Source organism: Talpa occidentalis, unplaced genomic scaffold, assembly GCF_014898055.3.
Source record: "Talpa occidentalis isolate TD23 unplaced genomic scaffold, MPIMG_talOcc4v2.1 talOcc4.14, whole genome shotgun sequence".
NCBI lineage: Eukaryota > Metazoa > Chordata > Mammalia > Eulipotyphla > Talpidae > Talpa > Talpa occidentalis.
This window is the reverse complement of record NW_023601433.1, coordinates 32,346,798-32,367,923: the sequence shown is the minus strand read 5'-3', so window position 1 is coordinate 32,367,923 and position 21,126 is coordinate 32,346,798. Positions and strand designations below refer to the sequence as shown.

Here is a 21,126-nt window from a genome sequence, read left to right as displayed (position 1 = left end):
GAAGAGGGTCCCTGTTTCCATTATATGAGAAAGTGCATCTCACAATGAACTCTGAACAGAATCCCTTACCAGGTTACCTTTCACATCATTTAAAAAATACTATTAAGGCAAAAATCTTCAAATGGGGCTTATTCTTTCTCTCTCTTTAAGATAAATGATACATCAGAGTCCTTTAAGTAAAACATTTTTAGAATTTTTCCATGGAGACTTTGAGATGTGATGGGTTAAATTCTACTTAGCTTCTGGCTTCTTATTTTAAAAATGTCAGGTTACTGAATCATGCTTAGTCATTCATTTGGAGCTTGGTTAGGTTAATTAGATACAATGTGGGTAGACAGAATGACATCATATATCTTCCTCAGAAGAGATAGAGGGGAAACAGAGAGGAAGAGAATTCCAATAGAATTTTGTTCCAAAAGACTAGATAGGACTGACAAAAAAGAAAAAGAGAATTTGATCCAATAGTTTCCAGTGAGCTCTAGATAGCTTGGCAGTGGTAGAATAGTCTTAGCAGTAGTGTTGAAGGAATTAGGGACACTTCCTATCAACACAGGGAGAAAAGGCCAAAGAAGTTCACAATCCGAAAGGAACTATTTCCAAAAACATTTCACAGAGTAACAATTCCATGGGATGATCTGAGAAAAAGAAGGTTTCATGGTTTGTGAAAACGATAGGTTAAACAAACCCATTTTACTGCAGGCCTTTAAAATTTTCATGTGCCTTATAAACTCCCAAGAATGTCCAAATCTACTAGCTTACAGAAATCTCTCCTTTGAGATTTTTCATTTCTTATGACTGACTACTTCACCCTTTCCTAGGTTCTGGAACATGACACAAAACTGTATCCCCTACAATAGATTTTTCTCTCATTCCTCCATTAGTACATGATGATTTGAAGATTACTTGAGACCTAAATGAATATTTTCTATTTAAATCAAAAGTTACAAAAACAAGTAATTTCCTTTAAAACCCCCAATATCTATTCCCTATCCGTTCAACTATCCAAGTCAATCAATAAACTAATTCATGAGAGGAAATTGTAGCTATTTTATATACTTAAAAAAATCAATGCTCAATTATAACCAGATTATAAATTGTATCACCCTGCCACATCTCTTTCTGGTCGCCTGGGCTGTGAGCTGTTTATCTCTGGTTCTCAGTAGCCCCCTCTCTGTTGACAGGCCGAGAGCTGGGCCTCCAGCGCAAGACCCCCAAAGTAGCTGCTAGGGGTCGCTCTTCGGTGGTCTCTCCTGGAGGCCCGGGAGATCTTATGGAGGCCCTCGAAGTGGGCATCTTTCTCTCGCGAGATTTGCTCCATCCTCTGCTCCTTTTTCTTAATGGCTTCTTTGATGCCCTCGATATGACACTTTTCCTCTTTCTCGGCTTTCAACTTCAGGATGTGATGGTTCTTCTCCCGCAGGATGCTGAGCTCCCGAAGATGCTGCACCTTGTCCCTGATGTTCTTGTGGGCGTTACTCCTGGCCTGCCTGATCTTCTGGTCCTCCAGCTCCACCAACAAGTGCCTGTGCATCCTCTTTTGTGCCTCTAACTCCTCCGCGCGCGACCTGACCTGCTGGAACTGTTCCTCTTCCCTCCGGGCCTTGTTCCTTCGTTCTCGGTGACGCTCCCTCACCAGGCTCTGCTGGATCTCTTGGGACCACTGGGAACTCTGCTCAAGGGACAGCTTCCTGAGGAGTTCCTCCGCCTTGGCCTGGCAGTCCATCAGAACCTTCCGGGCCTGATAATTGACTAGGGAGCTAAGGTTGGCTTCCTGGACCTTCGCCTGGGTCTCCATCGTATGCAGTTGCTTCCTGTGACTGGCCTGCTCCAGCCTCTTCTGCAGCTGCAGGCTGTCGTACTCCTGCAGGTCCTGCAGCATCCTCTCCTGCTCTTGCAAGCGCTGCGCTTGGCACTGCTTCCGGTGCTCGGCCTGGGCGTGGACCTTCTCCAGCTTCTCCTGGCGCTGGTTCTCCTGGACCTGGGCACGGGCCTTCTCCAGCTTATGGCACTGGTTCACTTGGTCCAGAGCATGGGCGCTCTCTGACGTCTCCTGGCGCTGGTTCTCTCGGTCCTCCAGTTGCGCCTTCCACGGGTTCTGGTGCGTGGCGTGCTTGGTTCGGCTGTCCCGCTGTCGGTCACGCTGCTGCTCCCTGTTGGACCGAGTCTTGCATTGCTCCACCTGCTGCCACTGCTCTTGGCTCTCCTGCAGCAGCAGCTTCCTTTCTTTCTCCAGAGTCATCTGGACCTTCTGGTCCGATTGCTTCAACTCCTCCCAGGCTACAGCCGCCTGCTGCTGCAGCTCCCGCATCTTCTGGGCCTTCTTGAGCCGGGTCAGCACTAGGGCCACAATTTTCTGGTCTCTGGAGGACAATACCACCTCTTCCAGCTTATGCTTGAGGATCTGGCTCTGTATTTCCTTGCTGGAGACTGAAGGCTGGGAGTACTGACTGGCTAATGACTCCACCAGGTCACTGATCTCTTTTTTCTGGGTGTACCCGCAAGCGGAGGGAGTTCTGAACTCTTGGGACTTCTCGGTGGGAACGGAGGAAAGGGACCTGAGACCCTGTGCTCTGCAGACCCGCACAGCCCACTGATCTCCACTTTGCGCCTTTTCCACCCCCAAAGTGTCACTCAGGGGAGAGTAAGTGCCCTCAGGGTAAGGTGGGGGTGAATCTCCCAGGGCTGCAGGGAAATGCTGGTAGAGAGGAGATTGTTGGGGCTGCTCCTGCCAGGTGAGGGTGTGCTGACTGCCCTCCTGGGACTGAGGCTTGGTCTTTGTCTCCCTGCAGGCGTCTTCCAGGTGCCGGTAGCGGGACCTGTGCTTCCTCGCGCGCAGCGGCGGCCTCCGGGCCAGGTCGGTCAGGCTACGGCTTTCCCGCGGCAGGTCGTGGTACCGGTGCCCGCGAGACCAGGGGGTGGGTGCGCTGCCCTGGGGCTGCCAGTGCGCTGCCGCCTCGCTCCCTTCGCGGGGAGTCCGGGCCCAGGAGCACAGGCGGGGTTCTGCCTGCGCCCGGGGCCCGCTCAGCCGCGCGGACGCAGTGCCCTCTCCGCGGGGCGGCGAAGTCCCCCACAGGTCTGGGTAGGGCGGCGGGGAGAAGTGGGCAAAGCCCTCCATACCACCTCCAGGCGCCCAGCGTCGGGGCCAGGGGCCTTGGGCTGCCAAGGCGCGCTGCGGGGACCTGCCCCGCCCTCCGATTCTGGGGCTCCCTGTCACCTGTGACGCTCTGGCCACTTCACAATGCGCCTGAGCCAGGCGGTGCCGCAGTCCTTGCCCTGCACCGCTTGCCTTGGCCTTTCTGGGACCCCTCAACGCCCGCGGCCGAAGGAGGCAGACTAGAAGGAGGCTAGGGCAGAGCCAGGGTGGAGGGAGCTGTAGGGAAGGTCAAGGGTTACCTTTAAAGGTGGGGGGCAGGGGCTGCACAGAGCGGGCTACGTGAAAGACATGGGGCTTCTCCCAGGCTGCTGTGTTCACCCTGTGCTGTGCTCTTCTCTGGGGTACAGAGAGGTAAGTGTTCTGGATAACATTCCCCAGTTATGGTCACCCCTTAGATAGGAAAAGTGAGCATTCGAATACTCACCCCCGTCCTTTTCACATCTCATTGGAGTTTCACAACCCCCACCAGGCAGGGCCACTGGCGCTGAGAACATCTAAGAGGGCATGAGGCTTGGCCATATTCTCTGGTTTTCCCAAAGGTCACTCAGTCAATGCCAGGAGTTTTGACTTCAGCTTCTCTCCTTTTCCCACGATATCAAGCTGCTTCTTAGGAAATGAACTTTCATTTGAGGCACATGTTACAGGTTAAATATTTGTGCCTCCCCCCCCCCCCAATTCCTATAGTGAAGTCTAATCCACCCATCCCCAGTGTGGTATTATTTGGGGGTAGGGCCTTTGGGAGGTAAATATGTTTCCATGAAGTCATGAGTGTGGGGCTCCCATGATGGGATTAGTGTCCTTATAAGAAGAGGAAATATGTTCTCTCTCTCCCTCCCTCCCCCTCTCCTTACTTAGGGGACTTCCCAGCCTCAGGAACTGTGAGAAATAAATGTCTGCTATTAAGCCACCTGGTCTATGGTGTTTTGTTATAGAAGCACCAGCTGATTAAGATGACATGCTTTTAAGAAAATTATGATCAGACTTACACCAGAGGGTCATGGTGACAGTGTCCTTGAAGCCAAGTGGTAGCAGCCTGGACTAGAGTGACTGAGCCTCCCCAGGAGCCCATTCTGGCTCCAGGGGTTTCAAGTACAGTCATTAGCACATCTATAGCTGAGCATAAGAAATTGTTTCTGCTTAGATTTCTAATGGCACACTACTCATACCTGTTAGAGAAATTATTTTGTGATTGTAATTTTTACTAGGTGGCAACTTTTTTTAAAAAATCAAATTTCAAATGGAATAACTAGGAAATGTTTAGGCATGAACTGAGTTGTGCTGATAGCTGATACATCTCTTTATTATAGCTAAAACATAGCTCTCCTAGATCATCAAGTGCTGTAAAACATTTTGCACCTCCAAATGTGACTCTGGCCAGTGCCACTCCAACTCCTGTCCCAGAGAAGCAGTGTGGTGTGGGTGAGAGCACAGCACAGCAGAGCCAGCAGTTACTAGCAGGCTCTGTCACCTGCTGGGTCACCTGAGTGGTCCTTTTCACCTGTGAGTCCCAGTTTCCTCAGTACTGCAACAGATGATCCGTAATATCTTTCAGCCCCAGATGTAACTGGATAAAGGGCTTTGTCTAGTAAATACTACAGCTTTCATTCTATAAAGTAAAAATCAGTTCATTCATGAAAAAACTTACAACAGTGCCTGGCATGAGCTGCTACCTTATAAATATTAGCCACTAGAATTATTGTAATCATTATGCCAAGAGCACTAAAATCATAGCAGCACATGGCTGGTGGTAAAAGACCTAGTTTGGAGCAGAGCCAAAGTTAGAACCCAAGGACTTCCATTCTTAATGCAGGGTTCTTTGGCTTCTTGCCTTCTCTGAAGGTCCTCAGAGCTCTTGGTGAAACTGAGGCCAACTCACTCTGTGATGATGCAGGATATAGTCTTATCTTCTTGGAAGTCTGGACTAGAATTAGAATGATAATTTAGGGCCCTTGCCCACAATATTGCTAGCAGATAAATCTCCAGGAAATAGATGTGGTAAGTAAATGTTAAATAGTAACTTTAATTGGATTTCCGGAGAGAGAGCTTTGTTCATATAGGAGTTGGTGTGGGTTGTTTATAAGGGAAGGTTGATACAGGGTGACATTGGTGCTAAACCTGGGAGGGCCTGTAGGATCTCATCCAGGGGAGTGAGTAGGAGGACATGCCTGGCAGGTGGAGTTCCAAGGCTACATTATGGAGCTTCAAAAATGCCTGGCACATTGGGTCTTGTGGGTTTGTGTAGTAGGACCCGAGGAATGTGCAGTGGAGTGGCAGGTGTTGACCTGCCAAATTGGACTTGACCCTGATTCCATATGACCTGGAGTGTCAGACCAAGACTCACAGGCCTTCCACTTGGCAGTAGTGCTCTAGCTGTGTCCAGAAGAGTAGGGGTTCCTTGAAGCTACCATGGGCCCTGGAGGGAGTACTTTAGGTCAGGATCTGTGATCTCTGTCCCTGCTCCACACAGAACAGCTCAGGTTTTATTTGTTTTATATCCTGGGATTCCTGCTAACCCCTCATTGAAAAAATTGGGGGTTCTGCTTATAAAAAAGGATTGACATCTACCATCTATATAGATAACATATAGATAACAGTGAGGCAGTAATAAACATTTTGAAACCAAAATAATGACCTGATTGGATCTACACTTTAGAAAGCTTACACTGGCAGCAGTGTGGAAAATAAAATAGGGAGTAAAGGGAGGACAATGGGAGAGACAGGGACTCCAGAGGTCGGGTCAGTAATGCAAACAAACAAGAAGGAAGTGTCACCTGGATAGTGGCAGGGGGACAGGAAGGGATGGGTTCAAGGGATGGTTCAGAGGTCAAGGGACTGGATCTGAAGGTAGATTCGATTTGGAGAAAGAAGGCTCCTAACCTGGATGCCTGGGCATGTGGTGTCAGTGATAAGAGGTCTCAATCTAGGTGACTTGAAAGCAGCGCTCTTGGAAGTGGAGTGAAGGAAGTTGTAATAACAAGTGAAATCCACAGAGAACAGTACAAGGAATGTCTGGATGAAACAGAAAAAAATGGAAAGAGGGGCCTGGCAGGCCTCAGAAGGCCAGTCTTCTACACCTGTTTCTTTAGCATCTGATTAAGACCCCTGGGAAGGTGACAAGCTGGGACTCCTCAGTCAGCTCCTCCATGAGGAGACTAAAGAGATGTTTTGCAAATGCTAAGGTGCCAATCATTGCTGTGAGACTAAGAATAATCAGCCTCATTTTTATTTGGCAGAAAAATCCTTAATGTATTGCACCAGAGGCCTCCGAATTTGGGTCTCCTGCCAAAGGAAGACCTGGACCTCTTTTCCTCATTTGTGTGAGACTTTGGAAATATAGGGAATGGATTCTGACCCCACAATTCTAATTAATTTTACAGAATAGAAGTGTGCTCTGGTCCCTTCCTCAGAAGGATGATTAGCTGTTGTGGTGACTTCAAATTCAATCTCTTAGCAAAGCTCCTAGTTCTTGGATGGCCAAAGGAGAGAAATAAAATAGAGAAATAGTGTTTCTTTCCACTGGGACAACCAGTAGCCACATCTGAGGATAAGCACTTGTATGTAGGTAGTGCTTGTGGCAATGTATTATATGAAATGCACACTGGATTTCAAAAACTTACTAAAAAAAAAACTATCTCATATTGGTGACTTGTAGAGATGGTATTTTGAATACAATGGACTAATTAAAATATATCATCAAAATTAATTTCACATGTTTCTTGCTACTTGTTTTAATGTGGCTTCTAGTAAATTAAAAATTGCATAGATATGTATATATAATATAGATCGTGGTCTATTTCTAGATAATTAGATTAGATAATTCTAGATAAAACTGTTCTAGATAATTAAATTTCCCTAATATTCATGTTGTAAGTAAAAGCTTTCAATATCTAGGTAATTTTTATTTTATGTAAATTTATTGCTCTGAATCCACCTTTTCTAAGAAGATAATATTTGGGTCAGAAGATAATATTTTTTCTCAGTGACTGGATGATAGGGTAAATTATTAATTTTCAAAAGTCAGCTTTGCAGTATAATTTCACAGGAATTCAGTTATTTTACACCAACTCCCATTTTTTCCCTATACACAAGAAAACAGATGCCCCAAAGTAACAGAATACAGAACAAGACCACTCTCAACATGTGAATTCAAGATACACACTCATTAAAAATACCAGACCCATAAAGCAGTGTAAAAAAAAAAAAATCTTATGCAAACCCTCAGGGCAGTAAATGGAAAAACTTATGTTAATGCAGTACTAAGAATGAAAATTGTAGCCTATAAATTTCTATTTTTTACAAAAAGAAAATAGTGGAGTAAGAGCCTGGAAATATAACAGTTAAGTTCCCATGGAAACAAATCATTTACCCACAATGCAAATATTCCATGTGCGTAAGAGCTTATGTGTGTAAAATTGACGCCTGACATATTGAGCATGTGTTGGACATTGCTCTAAGAGCTTTATATGTAAATCCTGCCACAACATGTTTCTTCTATGAGGCACAGAAAAAGAATTCCAAGATCAGAAAGAGTGGGCAGTGGGGCAGGATGGGAAGCCCCACCCTCAGGCCTAACCTCTATGGCATGGCCTTCTGCTCTAGTGCTGCATAATTACAACCAGAGCAAATCTGTGTGGAATAGAGCAGGATGGGGTTTTAAGTTTTGCTGCATTTGTAGGTTTTGCTGCCTCTAAGGATTTTGATGTTTTTCACATTTGTAACCTTACTGCAATTAAGAGCAGGAGATGGTAATTAACCAATTCTTATGAAGAAAGGCAGGACTTGATATTTACAGAGCTGAAAGCTACTCACTTCAACAGTAATGTAACAGAACTGAAGCCTAGTTCCAGGACTACATGAAAGTGGCACAGAAACACGGAACCACAGATAAAGTTATTTGTTTTTGAAATTTTATCACAGATACAGTGATTGATAACACCCAAGAATGTGCTTTATTGAAACCTTAAAAACAAATGTGTAGTTTTTTTAATTCTTTTTTTTTTTTCTGTTTGACTAATATTGAGCCTGTAATTTTTATTTTTATTAAAGATTTATTTGTTTATGCATTCAAGAACAGGGGTACAAGCCAGAGGTGTGGGGGTTGAGAGGATTCACCAGAGAGAGTGGGAAGCAGAATAGGCAGATCTACTGAAATACACTGCTGAGGGGAGCAGCGTGTGAGACAGGAGAGGTCTGCTGAGCCATGTGGGTTAGCAACTTGGCTGGCAGGGATTGAACTCATGCTGCATAGGCTGTGGATAGCTTCACAGTGCTGTGCTCAACTCCTTTGGCCACCAGGGAAGCCCCGAGCCTAGGTTTTTAATTTCAAAGGAAATTTGTTTTAGAAAGGTCTAAGTAAGGGAAGTTAGTTCTGCAATTGAAGTCTGGTGATGGATGATTTGTGGTGCCTGCTGAGTCTGCATGTACTATAATATGTTATGCATTGTGCATCCTTTGCTGATGTTGTCAGCAGGGTAGGCACCCTCAGCCCACTAAGATTCCAGCCTCCGCATCCAGCATTCTTTTATGCTATGGGGAATTTTCAGCAGCCAGCATAGTGTTCTTTCATTCAAAGTCACCGGCACACAGGGCTGGAGTAGAATCTCAGCAACCACCTCCCTCTGCAGGAAACTTGCAAAGGTGCCTTTGCCCATCTGCCTAAATTTCTGCATGATCACAATTCTGGGCAAAGTCATTAACTGTCCTCCTTTCTACATGGAATGGTGCCCCTTCTTCAAGTTTGGGTTCAAGGGAAGCTTCTCCTGACCTCCCTTACTGGATGTCATCACCTACTACACCTACTATATGCTCTCATAAGCCTTCTAGAGCACCAGCCTCTCCTTGGTCCATAGCAGACTTGGGGGTTCTGTGGATATTTAATCAACAAAGTCCCAACAGTATATTCCATGAAAGAAACATTGTGCCTGCTATTGTCACTACCACTTACTATCTATTCTATTAATAGAATAGTGCCTAGAATAGTGCCTCACACTTCATAGGCACTGGGAAAATATTTCTTGAAACAATGAAATAAAAGGTAGCACTGAAAATACCATATTTGATCATGGCCAAGCCCCTTAGCTGGGCATCAGTCCTTCTTGAGTGTTTGCACTTAATGCAGTGATGATTTCTGATCTTTGTGACTTCAGCCAAGCCCTCAACTTGGCCCCTGCTCATTCTTTGCTCGTGTTCTCCATCCCTAGACAAGATCACAGTCTTCAGAGCAAATGTCTTCAACATCCCCTTCTCTGTTTTCTTCTTAGACTCAGAGCAGACCCAGACTCAGAGCAGAAATTGGCCCTGAGCCTTGCCAAAGCTACACCTCCTCTTCTAAGTCTGTCCTCCACCTTCCCCAGGCCACTGCTCTATTCTGTATCCCCAGTCTCTCTTCTCTCTCTCCCTTCTTTAGCCCTAGAGCAGCACTGTCCATTAGAAATTTCTGTTACAAAGGAAATACTCTCCCTCTGCTCTGTCCCATGTGGTGGCCACAAGTCACATGTGGCCACTGAGCACTTTAAATGTGGCTGAGGAAATGGAATTTTATTTTATTTAGTCTTAACTAATTAAATTAAAATTTTTAATCTGCTCATGTGCCTAGCAGCCTCCATTGTGGAGAGCACAGGTATAGATGTAGTTTAGAATCAACTGTCTTAAGTTAAAATAGATTGTGGTTGCACCACCTTCTAAGCAAATGGCCCGGGAAAATCTACATAAGTTCTTTAAGTCCTGGACTTTTTTCATCTAAAATTGTGATGATAGGGCCTCCCCTGGTGGCGCAGCGATTGAGCGCTGGGCTGCAAAGCTGCCTGTAGCCTCTGCAGCGCCAGTTTGATCCCCAGCCACCAGCAAGGGTCCCACATGGTGCGACAGACCTCTCCTGCCATGCCCGCTGCTCCCCTCAGCAGTGTATTTCGTCAGTCTACCTGTTCTGTTACCCGCTCTGGCTCTGGTGAATCCTCTCACCCTTTCGTGCTTCTGACTGTACCCAGTGCTTGTATAAATAAATAAATAAATAAATAAATAAATAAATCTTAAAAAAATAAAATTGTGATGATAATACTAAAGTTTAGAGTTGCTATGAATGAGATAATTAGTAGAATTACATTTAGCACCAAGTGTATACATTCACTGTCTGTTTGCAGTTATCGTCACTGTTTGCCAGTCCTATACAGATCATTTCTTTAAACTTCAGGTCAAAGTGTTTTAACTATTCTGATGTTAACGGAATAAAATTCTTCCCTGAGAATGAAAACATAATAATATAAAGTCCATTGCAGAATGTACTTGTGACGCAATCTGCAGGGGTAGATATAATCCTGTTTTGCACATTCTAACCCCATTCCCAAACCAGTTAGGGAGAAAGCCGTGGGAGGGTGTGGAGGTCAAACCTATGGAGCTTCTGACTACACTGTTGACTCTGGATAACAGAAATGAGAAAACATTTTCCGCTTTCTGTGCATCTTCACCTGCTTTAGCTATGCAGATTGTACTTACATGAAAAGACACTCATTGAGCCAATAATCATTAGGCACATGGTAAATATAAAGATAAAGACCTAGTCCCTGCTCTTGTCAACTTAGCTGTATCTGCCAGAAGAAAGATACTAAAATATCAGGGAATATCAAAGATAAAGGAAATCATTTCTAGGTTGGAAGGGTCAAGAGTGGGCATAGACTATTACCTGAAGCATGAATGTACCCCAGAGGACCAGGTCCTTTGTTTCCTTCAATTTTATAGTTCCGGTATCTAGAGTTGCACCTCACCCATAGTAATACTCAATACATATTTGCTGGATGAATGGGTAACTAAAGACAAAAATTGTATGCTTAAGAAGTTTGTTTAGATTCATAATTGCGAACTTTTTGAGGACTGTAATGATGTCTCTTGCATGAATTTGCATTGTGTTTGACATATCAGGTACTCAATAAATGCTGGATAACTGTAGAATAAGTGATTCTACAGTGAGGTTTACTTTTTCTCTTCCCTTGCTGTCATTAAGTATTAGTCTTCCTGAAGAAAACATCCATGCCAAGCTGACAGTGGTTTTAAAGGTGGTGCCCCTTAAGAAACCAAAGGGGGCGGTGTGCTCCCTGGTGGCACAAGGGTTTAAGACACAACCCATGAAGCTGTTTGCAGCATCTGCAGCGCGAGCTTGATCCCAGGCCAGGGAGCTGTCCACATGGCTAAGCAGAACTCTCCTGTCTTGCCCACTGCTCTCCTCAGCAGTGTATTTCTGTCAGTCTGCCTGTTCTGTTCCCCATTCTGTCTCTGGGGAATCCTCTCACCCCCCACACCTCTGGCCTGTCCCCCAGCTCTTATATGCATAAATAAATAAATCTTTAAAAAAAAGACACCAAGAGGAAAAAAAGGCAAGGTGATAGAAGATGACAAAACAAAAAAGCCAGGAGAAAAAAAAAATTAATGTAATTAACTACTAAACGTGTTTCTAAAGTACTGGTTTACCTTTACCTGGTAAGTCAACTGCAATCAAAAGTTTGACTATAGGTGATGACTATAGGTGATGCTAAACCATCTCTCTAGCAACACTTGTTTGATTTAATCTAAGAGCCAAATATTGCTACATAGAGGTCAAAACTTGAAGTTAATGAAAATTTATCCAATTCAGAATTAAATAAAAAGGCAGAAGACCCAATGAATATTTTTGGTCATGTTCTCCCCTGCCCTCCCCAACAGTGATTTAAATTTAACTAACTGAAATTATATTCTAAGTATCAGATTTTTCTAATATTTTATTTATTTATTTATTTATACAAGCACTGGGTACAGTCAGAAGTGTGGGAGGGTGAGAGAATTCACCCAGTGTATACACTGCTGAGGGAGGGCGTGGCAAGAGAGGTTTGTCCCACCATGTGGGACCCTCGCCGGCAGCCGGCACTGCAGAGGCTACAGGCAGCTTTGCAGCCCAGCGCTCAACTGCTGTGCCACCAGGGGAGGCCCAGTATCAGATATTTATGCCAGGCTCTGAAGAGGCAGCTATCTTTGCTTATTGAAATTACTCAAGGCCTGCTTTAGTGATAAACCTCCTGGATACAGAGGTAATTGCTGGGGAAAGAATCCAAAGCAAGAGAACATGATGATCTTTGCCTTGAAGGAGAGAAAACAGATTTGAAAAAGAAGGGAACAAAATCAGCAATGAGATATGTGAGTTCAGATTAATTTACAGTTTTTTGGCAGAAGCTGTAAGTTGCCCATTGAAACCTGAGCTTCCTTTCTCCTCCTGAAACAGTTGTCTCTGAGACTACATTTCTCAGCTTCCTTTGCATCTGTGTGAGACCATGTGAGCAGCTGAGCACAAGATTGCATTATGGCTACTAGAATGTCATTAGAATAGATGTATCACTTTCAGGTCTGACCCATATACACCTTACCCTCCTTTCCATATGGGGTGACATCATTTATTTTTTTAAATTGGACTATTTGACCCAGTTTTGAGACTGGCTAGAGGCTGGTCAGTTCCCCTTCTTGAGCAGTTGATTAAATCCACACTCCCAATCTCTCCCCTATTGACCATTCTCACTCCACTGTACTCATGTACCCCGGGGCCAGGTACCAGACAATGAGGGATGACCCTATTTCCCAGAGCCCTCTGAAGTTATTCAAATTTAACCAATCCATGGAGAGCCAATGAAGCCTAACAACCCACCCCTCTTTCCACACATAAGCTGCACCCTAGAATTCCAGCTCTTCTCTTGCTCTGTCCTTGATATACTTCCCAAGTATGGCCTGCCTGGCAGCCATCTCTTGTTTGGAGCTCTAAGCAACAAAGACTTCTGCTTTCATCTGTATGAGTGTCATGGTGTTGGGTACCACCATCCTATAAAAGAGCTTAAATGGTAAAGACCAGAGGCTCTTACAAAGCATGTGATTAAGATAACAAAGTTGCCTTCTGTCTGGCACTATGGAAGTGCTGGGGCTGACTTTCTCCAACCACACCCCCTCAATTCCCTCCCCATCATCTCCCTGTACTTGCTGCAAAGGAAAAAGCAACTTCTATTATGTTGGCACCACTGTTTTTATCTTCCATTGTTAATGCCGTAATTACCATTGTTATTACAAGAAAACAACCAACTCACTGCTAAGAGTATAGTATGGAATGAAGAAGCTTCCAGAGAGATAGGGGCAGCCCTGTCCCTGGCACAATTAGAGCCATCCCAATACCCCCGTTGAAGAGAGGAATCTCTGTAGGGGACGCAGGGTTGGCCTGCTTCAAAATGGCCAACTAGCTCAACGGTTAACCGTCCCTGATTATCTTTTGCTCCTTTACACATTTCATACTAATTTTTAATTACATAAGCATTACCTAATAGTCTTCTTTCCAAAAAATAAACAATTAAGTAAATATTAAAATAAAATAAAAATCTTGGAAATAAAAGTCTCTCCCCAACAATTGTATCTGCTCTCACCAACCTTGCAACCTTATTGTCTGTTGTGACTCCTTTCAGGCTTTTTTCTTTTGCATTCACAGTTAGTCCAAGAAAATCGATGGCATTGTCCCCATAATGTCTTAGTATACATTTTGTTCTACAATTTGCTTCTTTAACACAAGAATAATATTCCATAGAGCTCTGCTACGTGGAAATTCAATTTATACTAGTGGTTACACAACATTCCTTAGTGTGACCAAATCACAATTTATTTATTCATTCCATTATTTAGGTTGTATACAATTTTCTGCCATTAAACAAATTATCTATGGTGAACATTTGTGGATTTGCTGGCCTGAGGACGCTTCAGGTACTTTCTAGGTGTAATTCCATTTAATCCCCTCAACAGGTGTAGGAAGTAAGTACTAATATAATTTTCGTGTGGATGAAATGGATGAAATGTCCAGGCAAATGTGCCAGGATTTCTTTAGGGATAATAATGAATCGTGTAATTGCAGGGTCATTTTACACCCCTCAAAAGTGCTATATAGTTTAAGGGTATCTAGGATTTGTTTTAATCAGGTGTGATAAGACAAGTAGACATGGAAATGATGGTCATAAAGGAAGCAGTTTTTCATACTCTCTGCTCCCTAGAAACAGAAGGCACAGTGCACCATGCAGGGCCCACTGGACGGCGCCAGAGCTGGTCAGAAGCACAGAGGGTGGGGGGGGTGGGCGGATGGGGAACTCAGGCAAGAGGAGCCCATATTGTGGTTTTTGTGGGAAGGAACAAATGAATTAGGGTGTTGGTTTAGAATAAGCCAATTTGAATTATTTCACTGGGCTGATATTTAGGGCCAAGAGTTGAGAAGGATTGTGAAGCAGTGTGCCATGGAAGCTGGCGCTCTGGGCCTCAGGGCACTGGAGTTGAGAAGGAGGAAGAGAAGGTGACAGGGCAGAGTGGTGGACTGTGAGTAATACATCCTTCAGGCGCTGCCTGTTCAAGTCTCATTGTGTCCCTTCTATGCCCACAAACCTCCACTGGTCATTCTTACTCTAAGTAAAAACCAGATCACTGCCAAGGCCTCTAAGGTTCCTGGCCAGGTAACCTCTCCAGTCTCAGACTCCTCTCCCAGGTTCTCCCCATTACTCACTCGTTTGCCTCACTGATATCCTTCCTGTTTCCTGTTATAATAGGCATGCTTCTGTCTCAGGGTCTTTTCTGCTTTCCCCTCTGCCTGGGAATGCTTTCTTAGAAAACTGCATCATTCACTCCCTGACTATTAGGATTTTATTTAAATGTCACCTTCCAGAACTTCTCTGTCCACTTTATTGAAAATCTCAACCTATGTATTTCACAGAGTATGTAATATATTCCTAGTTTCTCCTGACCCCTCCATTCTATTCTCTTCTGCTTTCTGACCACCTGGTGTCAATAAAGACTACATTTCCCAGTTTCCCTTGCAGCTAGGTATGGCCATGTGACTAGGTTCTTACCAGTGATACATGAGAGAACTAATTTGTATAATAACTTCTGCTTCACTTGACAGAAAGGAAACTGTTTGCCTTAGGTTTCCCCTCAGATTGGACTCCAGACATGCCAGTGATCTCCAGCTTCAAAATACACACATACACACACACACACACACACACACACACACACACTTCAGGAGAGATGACTTGCTGATAGCTTGATCTCAGACTTCAGTCTCCAAAACCAAAAAAAGAAATTTCTCTTAAGTCACCCAGCCCATTATCACAACTGTAGCAAATTGATACATGAGATAATTTTAAAAAACTAACAAAATGGTGTCCTAGAGCTGCCCTTCAAATATTGTGTCCTTAAGTTTCATTAATAGAAACACAGTATTTAAAATATAGGCAGTTCCAGTCCGGTGGTGCACTGGTCAGAACCCATGAAATAGAAAAGTAGAATCCTTTCTGGAAATAAACTTTTGATTATTATGAGTGGGTGGCCATTGAGAAATTGAAACTAATCTAGGGAAAGACTATAAGATTGGTGAGGAGTCTAGGAATTGTCACACTGAAGGAAGTAGCTAAGTTTAACCCGGGGAAAGGAAGATTCAAGGAGACATAAAGCCATTTCCAAAAGGATGAAGTGCTGTCTCAAGGAAGAGAAATTCGATTTAGCTGTGTGGGCCCAGAGGGGAGAGCCAGATCCAATAGGTAAAAGTTTCAGGGAGGCAGATTTCAGTTCAATATAAGGAAGCTTTTCTAAGAGAGCTGTCTGCAAACATAACAGGCTTCCTCAAGAGGTATTTGATGAGGCTGAATGACCACTTATTAGAAATGTGAGAGAAGAGACTCAAGGTTAAATTGGGTGTTTGGATCAGGTAAACTTGGCTGTTCCTTCCAATCCTGATATTTTCTGTATAAATGGATTGAACTCTAGCTGAGGAACAGATTTTAATAGTACTTCAATATCTCTTTTATTTGTAAAAACATGTGCATGGTTGATAAATATTTTTGTGCTTTGTTGACTTGATGGCTATTAGAAGAACTTTAGAAAATTTACTGAGGAAAAGAAAAACAAGAGGTCAGTCATAGGACTAGACAGAACTTTGGAAATGTGAAGGACAGGTCAACTAAGAAGGGGGCCCCAAAGTATAAGCTTTAGCAAGAACCAACTTGTGTGAAATCTCAAAATCTTAAACTTACTCTGTGCAAAACTGCCATCTCTATTTTGCCAAGCAAAAATCAATCAGTCACCCAATAAAAATACTGATCTACTAAGTTAATCTACCCTTAAAGAATTTGTTAAAATGACTCCCAGTTAGTTGACACAGTAAAAGCTGTAATTTCCCGACGACCATCAATTTGTGAGATTTTAGGAAACTGATAGAAGCAAGTGATGATTTGGGGGCGACATCAGAAACATGGTTTTCATAGCCACAAATTGCTACAGAATAATGGGGTGCCGATGGCTCTAAAGTGCTGCCTAAAGGCACCATCTCTTTAGCTCACACCCCTCAACTACGGTGGCTGGAAACTTGGGCCTGGAAACGAGGTAGCCTGGAGAGAAGGCCAGTCTTGGGCAGGGACAGCAGGCCAAGCAGAGTGAACAGGGGCGCCAGCCTGGAAGAGGCGAACTCTGTCCCATGGAGGCTGGGAGAGCATGCGGCCCCTGACTGGCGGCTGCAGAAGCCTCCCCTCTCCTCTGCCGCGGCCGCGACACCTCTCCGGGGGAGGAAGTGGGGTGGCTGCTGGGAAGGGCCGGAGCCAGTCCAAGACCAACTAAGAGTCCTCAACAGCAGCTCGCAGAAGGGCGAACACCCAGGGCGCATGGGAAGGGAAGTGTGTTTCGTAGGCACCCCAGGTTGTCTTTCGGGCTTCGGGGGGATGAGCAGCGCCTCGGCGGGGTGCAGGTGGGGTGGGGAGTGCGGAAGGAACTTGGGAGTATAAGAGACTTCAGCGACTGGCCCTCCTCCTCCCCTTCGCCCCCGCGCCGGGACGACCCGGTCAGTGGAGAGGGCCCGCCGGGCGCGCACTTTGGCCCCACGGCTGGGCGCCGCCGCCCTCGAGCCGCCGAGAGCCCCGCGCTCTCCCGCGCACGCGGCGCAGCGCCCGGGGGCGGCGCGGGACGGGCGGAGGCCGCGGCGGGTCCCGGGCTCGCGCGCCACCGCAGCGGGGCCGCCGTCCGGCGCCCGGGACCCGCGACCCGGCGCGCGTGGTGCGCCTCGCGCCCCGGCAGGTGCAGGCGCGCGGACTTCCCATTGGTCGCGGCGGCGGCGGCGGGCGCCTGCCCCTCCTCCTCCCCTCCCCTCCCCCTCCCCGCCAGGCCCCCCCTCGACCGCGGCGCCGGCTCGGTCGGCGGAAGCGCGTGCCCGCGCGCCCCCGCCCTGCCGCCCCCCTCTTTCCGCGCCGCCGCCGCGCGCGCCCGCGAACGCAGGTAGCGGGGGCGCGGGCGCCGCTCGGGGGCGCGCGGGCCGAGCTGCCGTCCTCCGCCGCCCCCCGCACCGTCCGCTCCCGGGCCCGGGGAGGGAGAGCGCGCGCGGGGAGCGGGGCTGGCGCCGCCGCCGCGAGGCTTCCGTGTCGCCGGCTCGCGCAGCGGCGGCGGCAGAGGCCGCGCACAGATGCGGGCGAGGCCGGCGGGGGAGCAGGCGGAGGCGGGAGGCAGCTGCCCGCAGGAGACCCGCAGGTAAGACCGCGAGCCCCGGGAGGGGCTCTCCATGCCGGGGGGGGGGGGGCGCGCGCAGGCCGGGGCCGGGAGGTGGAGCTCGGCTCTGCTCGCCAGGGGGGGAATTTTTTGACAGCGCAGAGAGATCTCATCGGGGACTGGGCAGTAGGACCCATCCGATCCGGGGAAAGACAGAGAAGTAGCTGGGGGATCGGTGTCACATTGTGGGGTTCCTGAGAGTGACATGGACAGGCCCAGGGAAAAGTGCGCTCATCGGCCTGGCGAAGCTGAAGGCTTGGACTTTCCCGTGATGGCAGCAGCCCCGGATCCGGGCGCGGGCGCAGAGCCGCGGTGCGCTAACCCCCCCCCCCCCCCCCGCTCCCCCCCCCCCACGCGCCCGCGCAGCACCCCGGGCGGCTGCCGCTCCGCGCCCGCGGGTAGGGGCGAGCGGGGGGCGGTCCGGGGAGGGGGCGGGGGCCGGAATGGAGACGGAGCGGGGGAAACCGAGGTTCCCGGTCCCGGGGCGAGGGAGGGGAGCGTGGCCCCCCAGCCCCCTGGCAGCCCGGGGTATTGTCGTGCTCCCTCCTGGTTGCAGACTCTGGCAAGCCGGATGCCCTCTGTGGATGAAAGATGTATCATGGAATGAACCCGAGCAATGGAGATGGATTTTTAGAGCAGCAACAGCAGCAGCAGCCTCAGTCCCCCCAGAGACTCTTGGCGGTGATCCTGTGGTTTCAGCTGGCGCTGTGCTTTGGCCCTGCACAGCTCACGGGCGGTGAGTGACCCCGCTGTGGCCGGGGTGGGGGGGGGGGATCCGGGAAGGCCGGGCGGGCCAGCCTGGCTGGTAGGCGAGCCCTGCCACTCCCCCCATACAGTCAGACTTCCGCGCTGCTAAAACTACCTTTCCTCAACACCCCTGGAGTTCCCAGAAAATTCCTCTGTGGAACCCGCACACATTCACACACCCACGTTCTGTCTGGAGCTTCCCACCAGCCTCCCAGCCTGGCTTCCCGAAAGGAAAGACAATAAAGCCTTGTCCATTATTCTCACTCTGGCCAAGAGTGATTTTTTTTTTTTAAAGTGTTGTATTTGTGATTAAGGTGTGTTTGTGGACCTTTGACCCTTGTCTGTGCCCTCAGCAGAGGGGTCTGGTTTCGGCCTCTGAATGTAGGCAAGAATTGTGAATAGGTAGGATCTGAAAATAGCACCAAACAGGCAGGTTTATCTGAAAGTTAACTTTGTTAGGGAAGCGGTGTGTGCAGGCATGTCTGTGCGTGTGGGGGCGGGGACGCGATTCAGAGGTTTTCCTTCAGGGGTGTTTTGGAGGATGGCTTGACTTATGAGATCTGGTTTTTAGGGGGAATAAAGTCAAGTACTTTTCTATGACGCAGAAGTTAGCTGAACTAAAATGGACAGCCTCAGTCTTCACAGGCTATCTATAACATATTTACCGGGGGCGGGGGGGGGGGGTCCCATCTTTTGCTTTTGGTAGAGGAAGACAGATGGATCCTGCCTGAATTGCCCAACCTGAAAGTCTGTCTTCTCTGTTCATTGCTGTCCATTTCCAATTTTCTGTGAACACTTGCAGATGTGGGCATATTACAAGGACAGAGTCCTGTTTTCAGAGCTCAAATACTTTAAACATATAAATGAATGATAACTGGTGGAAAAACAGGTACCAATGGTTACAAATACACCATCTAGTGTTTTTAAATGTTGCTGTTTCAGAGAATTTGAGGCTAAGATAGAAAAAAAGGGAGGGAAAATCAGCACAAGTGAGGGAGGGGAATAACAAGTTGGTCTTTCATACAGTATTATGCTAACTCAGGTCTTGCATTTAGAGCTCTGGAAAATACTTGGTATATAAAAGCACTTTCTGTGATGTGCATGTCTGTTAGAATTAGTAAACAGGTGGGTATCTGTGATTTTGTTTGTTTTTTTAAAGAGGGATAACTTTTTTGGTCCTCTTATTTTTATAAGAAATAAGAAACATTTCAAAGATGTCTCAGTGGCGTTTCCTCTTCAAAAACGACAAGGTCAAAAGGGATGCCAGGCCAGCACCAGCGCGGCCTCTCTGTGCCCCGGTGGCAGCCTCTGTCTGGCCCTGGCCTCTATCTGCTTCCTGGGGAGTGGAAATAATGGACGGCAACACGGAGCAGGGCTGGCTCCCATCCTTTCCTCTTTCTTCTCTTACCTCCAGATCTAGCTCTCATTCCCTCAGACCAGGTCCATGTGATTTTCCATCCTCTCTGTGGCTCTCTTCCCTGTGGATGACAGATTAATCGGATTCATCTGCGTATGTCTTGACTGTTGTTATTGGCAGTGTGCGGTCTTGGCACAGCCCAGATTTGAAGGCTGTGTACACTTGGTTCTGCCGTGGTGTTTACAGAGCATCCTCCTCAAAGATGTCAGAGCTCAGTGCACAGCACAGCCCCCTCGGTGTCACATTAGTCAGCCTTGCAGTTGTACAGCGTTTCTTCGTTCCTCTCTTTCAAGAGGAGAAGACACCAAATAAAAAGATCCGGAGCCTTCAAGAAGAGGGTGAGGGTGAGGGTTTCCTGTTTCTGCTTGGTTTCAGAGCTGCTTCTAGGCATCAGATGCTGCAAAAGGCTCAACATCAGCTTGTTTCCTCTTTGCCTCCTTTGGGTTGAGAGTGATTTCTGGAAGAATGTTTACCATCTCAGAATTCTCCTGTGGAGAAACAGTTTGGGTGGAGCAGAGTGGAGGGGGATGTTCTATGGAGTTCACTCTACAGAAATTTCTTTCTTAGGAAAGAAACATACACAGAGGCTCCAGGATGGTTATGAAATTCACCTTAATTCTAGACCTATGTTTCTAAAACTTTAATGTACCTACAAATCACCTGGGGTCTCTCTACAAGGCAGATTCTGTTCATTTGGTCTGAGGCAAGGCATCACCATCTGCATTTCCCACAAGTTCCCCAATGAAGCAGTTGCTGCTGTTGCTAGGACCACACTTTGATGAGTAATGCTTTGGACTGAGGCATTCCTTAAAATAAGTTGGTTCTGACTCCTGACTCTCTGTTATCACTCTCAATTACCATATGCAAATGGACCATGAGAGAGCAGAAGGCTGACCCACTGTAGGTGACACATAGAGCAGAAAATCAGCTCTCAGATAGCACTTCCCTGCCTTTTTATCCACAAAAAGGAGCATATTTAATAGACATTGTCCTGAAATGAGAATTTTCATTTTTGATTGCTTTCAATGGAAATGGAGCACCACGAGAGCAGGATAGAATAGTCTCAGCTAGGAGAAAAAAGAGTATGCCCAATACAGGTATTACTGAAAAAGCTTGAACTTGAAAGGGAGAAAATGATCATCAAAGAAATGAAGAAAAGGGGGGCATGAACTCCATCAACAACAAAATGTTTTGTCCCAGAAAGCCAGGCATTCAGGTCAGTTCTTGGAGCCTTAGAGAGCTTTCATGG

General features: G+C 46.9%; 2 protein-coding genes across 5 annotated transcripts in view; one reads left to right on the top strand and one right to left on the bottom strand.

The window, feature by feature from the left end:
* Positions 1–947: 947 nt before the first annotated feature.
* On the bottom strand, positions 948–3,115 carry CCDC185 (coiled-coil domain containing 185). Its single transcript, XM_037509811.2, has one exon. It carries the CDS (start codon positions 3,113–3,115, stop codon positions 1,157–1,159), a length of 1,959 nt encoding a protein of 652 aa, XP_037365708.1. The 3' UTR covers positions 948–1,156.
* Positions 3,116–3,315: 200 nt separating this feature from the next.
* SUSD4 (sushi domain containing 4) overlaps positions 3,316–21,126 on the top strand; it is a 147,031-nt gene continuing 129,220 nt past the window's right edge. The window contains exons 1-2 of one of the 4 annotated variants that reach the window (XM_054694904.1): positions 3,316–3,505; positions 18,270–18,449. In XM_054694904.1, the coding sequence (XP_054550879.1) occupies positions 18,305–18,449 (145 nt within the window). In that variant the 5' untranslated portion in view covers positions 3,316–3,505; positions 18,270–18,304. Of the gene's footprint in view, positions 3,506–17,577; positions 17,696–17,790; positions 18,026–18,269; positions 18,450–21,126 lie in introns of those variants that run through there. The other 3 variants (XM_037510271.2, XM_054694907.1, XM_054694903.1) reach the window with 3 other exon arrangements.